General features: G+C 43.4%; 1 protein-coding gene across 3 annotated transcripts in view; it reads right to left on the reverse strand.

Annotated features, from left to right (window-relative positions):
* Positions 1–9,633, reverse strand: part of PSTPIP1 (proline-serine-threonine phosphatase interacting protein 1) — a 47,451-nt gene extending 37,818 nt beyond the window's left edge. For 2 of the 3 annotated variants that reach the window (XM_082060947.1, XM_082060946.1), the window contains exon 1: positions 8,492–9,630. In XM_082060947.1, coding sequence (XP_081917073.1) covers positions 8,492–8,524 — 33 coding nt within the window. In that variant the 5' untranslated portion in view covers positions 8,525–9,630. Of the gene's footprint in view, positions 1–8,491 lie in introns of all 3 variants that reach the window. The other variant, XM_082060948.1, reaches the window with a different exon arrangement.

The following is a 9,633-nucleotide window of genomic DNA, read 5'->3' on the forward strand; positions in this document are numbered from 1 at the left end:
AATCAGACGTTGCTTCAGTCTCTTATGAATAATATCAGCTACACAAGAGAAACTGGAAGTAAAATAAGGAGAAATAGAATCTTAAAAGTAGAAAATACTTCTGTTTTATGCAAAATCATGGTCAAAGTTCATTTTTGTTTCTGTTCCTCTTTAGTCCATCCGTTTCCAGGTCTGTTTATAAGAGAACTCCTCCTGCCAGCACCATGGGCTGGGTCCCAGAGCACTGTGAGAGAGGGAATGTGAAACACCCCTGAGTTGCCAAAGCATAGAGACAATTGTTCAGAAGGTCATAGAGTCACTGGAACCAGACCTGCCTAGCTGGTACATTAAGTAATTTTAAAAAATGGTGTCTTTCTCCTCCTTGCCTTAAAAACCTTAGAATTGTTTCCTGTTAGTCCTGACGAAGGCACTAAATACAACATGCTGCTGCCCCTGTGCCCTCTGCTTCCTCTATAGATGAGCTGGGAATTTTGTTATCTGTCTTTCCTGGCACGCAGGGAAAGGGTAAAGCTTCAGGAAATCTTCCCAGAGTCTTGCTCTGCAAGCGGAGTGAATTAAAGTGTAAGTTCATTTCTTAGTGAGGATTATTCTGATAGCTACGTATTGCCATTTCCATTTTACATGAGATCTTCACCACCTACATGATTTTCAACATATCCTGTTACTCAATATGATGCAACATATTCTTACACTCTGTTAGTACAGTGTATCACAAAATCCTGGGGAAATGTGCAATCCAACAGCAAAAAATAACTTTAGGCTTTTAGAAATTCTTAAATGGGGGGGGCAGGGGGAAGCGGTTCATTGAAGTGAAGTCAAGCAGTTTGTCCAGGAGGGACAGCCGTGCCAGTAGTACGTTGCCTTCTGGGAGGTATTTCTCAGTGTTCGTTCCTACTTTCATTAATGTCTTTCCTGCCTTATATAAAAATAATTTAAAATTGATAAATTCTGGGGTCTTTAGGAATTGCTCCATCAGTGAGGTATTTAGCTGGATGTACCCCTTTCTGCTGCAAGCTCCTAGCGTATAGGAAATGGGCAAGATCTGCGTAGGTGAGTGCGTGCACACTAGGATTGCACCAGCATAGCTACTGTGCAACCCTTTGAGCTGTTAAAATGATGACATTAGCCCATTGTCACGCACAAGGCGTCCATTCACTCAGAACTGCTTCATCTGTTAACTGGCAAGAATAAAATTCTTGTTCCACTCACAAAGAGCCCCAGCGTTATCTGCCATTGGAAGGGTTGATGTTCTCATGAGCTTCTCTCATACCAAATGAACTACTGTCACTTTTAGAGAAGGGTGAGAAACAGTTTTCTTGCCCTGAAGATTTATATAATTTTATATATTTAAAAGTCCACATTTCACCTCTTGACAACAGTAACAGGAAACAACAACAACAAAAAGACATTGGCATTGATAGAAAGAAGAAACTTGCTGTGAACCATGGCAGATCTGATTGAGACATCCCGCTGGCACACTATCCACCATCTGCTGTCTATCTAGGGCAGAGGAATTTCATTTTCATCTCTCCTTTCTCCAGCTGTTTGACTTGCTGATGTATCTGCGGGAGCAGAGGGAAGGCTTGCAGGTAGGGTAGACTGTGGGCAATGACAGCTCCAGTTTGTGGACTATGTCTACCTCTGCAGAGCTCCCAGCACCAGAGGGCCGGTTTTTATGGGTCTGGTCTCCTCTTTCCCTCTGTGATTAGAAATTTCACCTCAAACCTCCACCTCCAGAGGGAAACCTTCACCAGGTCTGAACTTTTTCATTGACATCCAGCCTTATCTTCCAAAAGAGTAAAACGTGTTTTCCTGCAAAAAAAGGTTTTGTCAAAAAAATGAGTCCTAAGCAAATGTGTGGCCGGGGTCTTTCAGTGGCAGGTGCCTCTTTTCTTTCAGGTGCTCCTGGGAATTCCCATCCCGTTGAGCAGCAGCCCCCAGGGCTGTTCTTCAGTCCTGACTTGTTAATAACCCTGCAGTAATTACAGCACCTATTGCAAATAGGATGAAGTGATGAGCTGCAGACCTCAGTGTTGTTAACCATCTGGTTTGTTTTTTCCCTTAACCCCTGCCTTTATTTTTCTTTTTTTCCTTTTAGAAGATAATTAGGCCTGGACAAATTGAGAGCAGCACCAAATAGCATCTTGATTTGAAAAGCTGTTACTTTAAACAAAGAAAAGCAGTTATGTTTTTTTCATTTATTTGCTCTGAATGAAACAACAGAAGCTGGTAAATCTAAAGTAGCCTGAGCAGATCCTCTTGCTGGTGAGTTTTCACTTAGTTCTCAAGACTGAGAGTAAATAATTGTTGCTTTTCATTTCAAGCAAAATTAAGTTGCACCAAGAGTATTTTACCAAGAGCTAAGAAAATGTTTAATTCCTCAATCTTGTTCAGTGACCTTTTTCCGCTACTCTGAAGAAGTACTAAGCTCCACTTGCAGTAAGGGAGCAGTTCTTTGGGGAACTGAAAAGCTGTTGGGATCTAGATGCATATTTTCAAAATATTCTTTTGCTTAACCCTGACTCCCTGAGCAATGCTGCATGATCCCGTGCAGCGATCCTCAGCCCTCACATCCTGCCAGCCTCAAATCCCCAAATTCTCACTGAGCAACACAGAGAGCTTTGTGCATTATTGAACTGTGGCTGTTGAGAAAAGTTTTATTACAAGACCTGGATTAAACAGGAAATGAAACAAGTGTTTTCTGTGCCACCTGCCAGCCAGAATATACCTTGCCACAGTATGGCATGAAAACAAAGTCAGAAAAAAGGCCTTTTTGAGCTAAAAGGAGAGCCTAATTTGCCTTGCCTTCCATACAAGTATGCAATGAGTGTAACTAGATTGCAATTCAGTGTCTTGCACTGTGCCTGCAAAGCAGCATGAGGTCCGTGTCCCCAGTCAGGGGCTGTAAACTTTGAAGAAAGAGAAGTGGTGCAGCTCTGCGCTGCGCCAGTGCAAGAGTGCAAACCTTGCGGGAGGAAAGGGATGGGCCATGAATCACCCAGTCCTGCGAGGAAAAAACATGGTGAAATGAGAATCAGAGGGAGAATCTGAGATTCACCCTGGAGAATCTGCTGTGGGAGGAGAGGCTGAGAAGTGGGATTGCTCAGCCTGGCTCAGTGTATGCAAAACCTGGTAGGAGGGAGAAGGGGAGACAGAGCCAGGACTCCTCAGTGGTACCCAGTGACAGGGCAAGAGGCAACAGACACAAATTGAAATACAAATTCTGTTTAAGCATAAGAAGGTGTTTTTTTGCTGCAAGGGTGCTGAGACACTGGAACGGGTTGCCCAGAGAGGTTGAGGAGTCCCCATCTTTGGAAATGCTCAAATCGTGGTGCAGGACGAGCTGCTGTAGATGGCCCTGCACCAAGCAGGGGCTTGGCTGGGTGATGTCCAGAGGCCCCTTCCAACCTCAGCTATTCTGTGACTCTTGTCATCAGAAAATGCACCTCAACAGGCTGCCTTAGCAAACAGAGGACACCCTCTGACCTTTGCATGAAGTGCTGTTACAGATCCACAGGATCCATTTCAAGCCGTGTGTGACAAATACTCAGTTAACTCTAGGTGGTGTTCATTAGATGTGTCTGTGTATGTGTGGGTGAAAAGAGAGTCAATGACTCACCTATTCCTTGTTTAAAATGCATACTAATGGCACAGTTAAAGTTGGCATAAATAAGAATCCTCCGTTTCTCTGAGCTCAAGCAAAACCAAACAACTTTTGCAGAACAGGACAGATCAAAACAAACCAGACATAACTGTGTAAAAACATTAACAAAATTGTCACAGTGACTTCATCAATCAACCAATTTAAGCGGTCAAAACCTCTAGGTAAGGCACTCAGTTGCAGCATGGTCATCAGAAAATTTTAATAAAATGTAATTGCTTAACTGTCTAATTATTTCAATGGCTGACCTAAAATGAACTTTCCAAAAACCCAAATCTACCTGGTCTTGAAAGCCTTCTGCAGCCTTAGGACCAGCCCACTGTTTTTAAACCTCCCCCAGATAATCCTCCTTGTATGGAAGATGTTCAGCCTGATGTGCCACATGCAGGCCATAACCGAGCATATAACCAAATGTTGCAAACATAAAACTCTAGTTCTGCCTTTTGATTTCATCACCAAGGAAATGAATCACCCCAAATATTCTGTACTTGGTTCCTCACAGAGCTCCCAGGTGCTGTTTGGGAATATGGGAAGTAGCCATTGATGTGTTTCCCTCACTATCAATATCTCTGTTGGGAGCATTGGTTCCTTTGAGCTTCATTTTATCTGTTGTGCTCTGCTCAGAATTGATTTGTGAAGCACCAGTGTTTCCATAGCCTCCACAACTCATCAGGTGTTCTACTTGTGATGTCCTGTGGTTTCAGTGACTGTTCTAAGGTTGCAGCCCCTTCACGGGTGCTTCTCATTGCCCCGGTGAGCCAAGTGTCTGCCCCAGATCAGCTGGGGGAATGTAGGAAGAAATTACATGCAAAAAAGGAATAGAACAGCCTCTTCCATGGAGACAACACTGACCTCACAACAAACACAGACATCAGCTGGGCGATCTGTTCAACTTTTCCAAGGTGATTCCCCCTTTATTCCCCTTTTCCACATGCATCCACCCATGATGACTTGCCCTGGGTGTAAGCAGGGCCACAGCCGTACACCTGCCTCTAGTCACGCTGTCTGGAATTCAGAGGGACACGACACGCACCAACGGCAGAGCCTGGCCTGCCTGTGTGCCCTGAGGTTATTGATCTTAATTTGCCCTGTGTCAGTAGATACAGGTGCAGCTGGTGCAACCCCACTCAGAGGAAACGCGGTGGGGACAGCCTGCAAAGCCGAGATGCCAGCGCTGAAGGTTGGGCAGCGCGTCCTTCCCTGCCCCAGCTCAGCCAGATGGGGAGTGGGGGCTGGCAGGAGCCCTCGCCAACCCCGGTTCCTCTCCCCACAAACCTGCTTCCTCCTCACCAACTGCTTCAAAACAACCAGCCCTGCAAACCTGAACCTCTGCAGGAAAGCAGGGTAGCTCCTGCTATTAAAAAAATACTTCCTTTTTTGAGTAAAACGATATTGTATTTCTTCAGTATATTGCCTAGTAAGTCTAGAAAATAGTTTTACTTTGACTTTTATAATAATCTCTGCACTCTTGTACCACAGTTAAGAGTCTCATTAAGAGTTAAATTATTTATGAAGCTAATTACATCATTTTGGTCTATATAGTACAGCATTGTGTGAAAAAGCTACAGTCACAGGTGAAAGGCCCACCTACAAAGTCAGCTTTGCATTGAGCCTGATGTTGGATATAGCCTGAAGTCAAAAAAGGGATTAAGAAAGCATCTCTCTTTGTAACAGGCTCTTAAGCACTTCCATGGCTCCCATGCTGCAGTGTCGGACTGTACCTGTGGGGACTGCACAGGCAGGAGCGGGGCAATGAGTTCACAGCAGGACAGGGAGGTAAACCTTGCTGCCTTATGTTCAAGGCCTGCATACATGCCAGTGGTGTCTCCAGCTCACTCACACTTCTAAATCTGAGCTGTGGGAATCCACAAGCCCCGAGCTCACCCCAGAGCTGAGAATTAACAAGCACTTCACACTTTACAGCATTTTATTTTTTTTTAATCTTAAACACCTGAAGAACCCCTAACCTATTTTTGGAATTGACTTGGCCACTCCAGTTTCATTCAAAGCTGCTTGAGGGAACAGATTTGCTCCCACTCAGCTCGGAGCACTTTAGAGCCTGCTCCAAAACCAAACGCCTCCTTTGAAAGTCGTCCTCATTCCCCCCTCCCAGGGAAGAGAGGCAAAGCCAGTAAACGGTGCCAGGAAGCACCTCCTGGCCAGGAACAGCTGCGTTTCACAAGGCTGCAAGTGGACTGTTGAGCAGAAGGAAAAGGCAATGACAAGAATTTCAGAGGAAAAGCAAATGATGAATAGGAGAACATAGAATGAGACAATGAAGAGACTCTTACCAGGGGAAAGATTTTATTGGTTAGTGGTTTTTTGTTTAAAAAAAAGTAATAATGTTGCTCAGATCTCTGCTTATGAACATAACCCCATTACCATGAAACTCAGCTGGTATCACAGATGTGCTGCCCATTAACACAGGCATGTACCTACTTGTCTGTTACCGTGCTAGAGAAGACAGGTAACATCTGTAACATCTGTACAGCAGCCCAGCAATATTGATCCATTAGCAACTGCCCTGGCTATCAAAACCAATTTGTATTTTCATCTCACTAATATTTTCCAAAAACTATTATCAGAGGATAAAAAACCTTCTGCTAAGAAGCACATGTTAGTGGAGGATTTGAGCAACTTTGCCTTAAACCATTACAGAGTGTATGGAGGATATAAAACCAAAAATTGTACTTAAAATTGTACCAGTTGATGTTTATTTAAAAAATAGCATAAGTGTGAAACCCTTTCTGTAGCGCTATTGCTGTTACATTTAATAAGGGAAAAAAGAGATTAAAACTTACACCTGTTATGAGCTACAGCTTGTACTTTCCTGGAAGACAGCACACCCTCTTCCTATAAAGTCTGAAGAACTTTGGGGAGGAATCAGTGGTGCTCTTTCTCTGCTAGCTGGGGAAAATCTACTGCTTTTAGGGTTTCTTTACGTATTTTACATTGCAATAAGAACGAAAGAAACTTCTGCCTATCCGAAAGGGAATTGTTGCTTCACCTTGCCAGGGTGAATTCCAGGGAGAGGCTGCAGGCAGGTCTTAGGGATCAGGGATCTGTACTGAGCGATCAACTATGGTGTAAATATACTTTTTGGTATCAGAAAGACGGTTTCCATTCATGGTACAAATTGAACAAAGGAGATAATTCCTCACTGAAGGCAACTGAGCAAATATATTTCCCTCTCACTAACGGGTGTAACAGAACCTTATGAATGCAAAAATAATTGCTGATCTTGTGATTTAGAGGGCAAGTTGTACACTTTTGCCACATTGTGCAATATCCTGTAACTTTTTATTTGAAAAAACTTATTACTGCGTAGCTAAGACTACCCTGCTGCAACCGGATGTATTTCTGCCCTGTTAATCAAGCTTGGCAATACGATGTTTCCAGCCAAACAATATTAAAAACAAAGATGTTTTCCTTTAAGGAAGGTGTTAGCTTCAAAGCTAAGCAAGGATTATCATCATGTTAACGTGACTAAGCACAGGAGAGCAGCTTAGGGAAGAAAAGCCCTGAAGAGCTGACCTGGCCAAATTGGCAGCTTTGGTTAATCACCGGAACCGTACTCCAGCCCAAACCAAGACCTTGAAAATAAATACACCAAATGTACCAGTTCTAAAAGTCAGATGGCACGTTTTTAAAGGAAATCCAGAAATGCAAAAGCTGAAGCTCTCAAGGTAGCGCTGGCTTGTGGTTGTGTCCTACCCCATGCATGGACTGCAGTTAGTAGCTGTATAAAAGAGGAGGCATGGAGAATCTCGGGTAGGTGTGGCTGGGCACAGTTACAGTTAACATCAAATTTAACTTTTGTGTTTCCTCATTACTTTTTTTTTTTTCCATCAGTTCAAATCTGGTACTGGGTGGGGGTGGGGAGGGCTTCCGGGGGTGCTGGGAGGAAGGTGGTTCACCAAGGGGGTTCTTGCGTCTGCCCTTCTATTGCATACCAAGAAAGGGTTTACCCTGAAGGGTGGGTGGATAGAAAGAAATGACAAACAGCAAATATGCCATGAAGGGGCTGTTCTGCTTAGACTGATGTGAAAATAGCAGGAATAAGTCATATGCCTTCATATCTTTGCTGAAGTCAATCATAGGTGCTGGAAAAATGACTGCCCAGAAAAGAGGCAACCATGTAACATCCTGTTTACCCAACTTTGCAACCTTAGGGATTTGGTGGTGGTGGGTTTGTTTGTTTGTTTTTTTTTTTCCTTAAAACCTCCACTCTAGAAGCATCAGCAAGAGAAACTCAGATTACTCTTGAAAGAGAAATGACCATGGTCATCTTTACCTTGCAACTGCAGAGAAAGAGGCACCGAAAGATGCTTCAACCAGAATTCAAATAACAGGAATGGAATGTATCTACTTGCTTTAGTATTCACTGTTTTGAAGCCAGTAGTGAGTGTCTGGGCTTCGTTCTCGAGTGTCACTGCTCGTTCTTCCTACTTGTGCTGCTGTTTGACTCCTGGGTGCCTATGTGCTTTGTTCTTCCCTCTGCACCGAAAAGCAGGCAGGGACTCTCTAGGTGGGTGAGACAGACCCAGGTCCCTTTCAAAAGTGGTTTCTGGACCTAGCACAGGAACTGGGAATGTCAGTCGCTTTATATGGACTAGGTATATGCTTTACAATGTATCCTTCTGCCTAGGATCAAACACTTGTACTACCAAACAGTATGTTTTGGTTTGGAGACAAATTTGGTTTTTTACTAAACTAAATTTAAAACACAGAACGGGATTAGATTAGTTTGAAGCTGTAGGTACAACATTTCAAACATTTTAAAATACAGATATATTGAATATAGGAAACACATAGGAAATGCTCACTTACCCAAAACGCATCTTTAAACTGCATCTGTGTCATTATTATCGCTCTGTGGAGCAGGTGGAATCCTTCAGCAAGTTTGTTCTCGGGTGAGAGCAGCAGCAGCCACAGCACTGAGCCTTGTTGCTGTACCCCAGCCAAAGCAGAAAGGGAAGCACGTCCACAGACCTGTCTCTTCTGAAGTCAAGCTGGTGAAAAATAGCATTGGGCAGTCTCAGGGAGCTCAGTGTAACCACCTGTGGCTGTGGAAGGACAGAGAGGAAAAAGAGCTCTCGCTCACACACAGGGACGTGTGTGCCTGCACTCAGCACCCTAACCCCAAACCTGTTGCTCTTCTGGTAAACAGTTAATATTGAAATGAGGAAGCAAGGAGATGTCAAATGATGTCACGCTGCTTCTTGCCATGTGTGTGAGTGGCTGGCAAATCAAAATTATATTAAAAAAAAAACCAAACCAAAAGGAAAAAAAAAGCAGACGTAAAATTCAGTGGTATGGTTTGATCGGCTACGGGAGCACAATTAAAATGCAAAGGAAACCAGCACAATACAAAGAGATAAGCTGTGGAGGAAATTCGAGTCAAACTATCATATAACTTCTTACGAAGAAAAAGAAGTAAAAGAGCGTAGCTCAAAATTGCGTTTTGCAACTGAAAAGGCTTTTCAAGGCTCTGTTTAAATTAAGAACACTGTAAAGTATGCAGGTGTCTGTACACTTTTAGATACCTGTATATCTATATAGAGAAAATTTCTGATTTGCATGCCCTCATGTAAATGCTGCTAGGAATGAGTAAGATATGTGAAACTTAGAAGTAAAATCCAAACTCTTGAAAACACTTGTGATAAGAGAGCTAAGAGTTTATTAGCAGCAGGACCTGCAGTGAAGTGTCGCAGACATCTGAACCGGCAGCAAGCGCAGGACTGCCACTGCCATCAGTGCTCAAACAGCTGCTTCAATAAGCCAACCGATCTGCTACAATGCTGCTGCAAATAATTGATAATAAGGTAATGTGTCTAACACTTCCATGAAACCCTCTTCAAAATACCTGTCCTACAGGTGGGGCTGTCTCTGTTCACCTGCTTAGGATGTTTTAAGGATTCTGTGCTTTTAAATACTCACTGGTGTTTCCAGAGGGTAGGAAAAAGTGAACT

The sequence above is a fragment of the Streptopelia decaocto genome (genome assembly GCF_964273445.1).
Source record: "Streptopelia decaocto genome assembly, chromosome: 9".
Taxonomy (NCBI): domain Eukaryota; kingdom Metazoa; phylum Chordata; class Aves; order Columbiformes; family Columbidae; genus Streptopelia; species Streptopelia decaocto.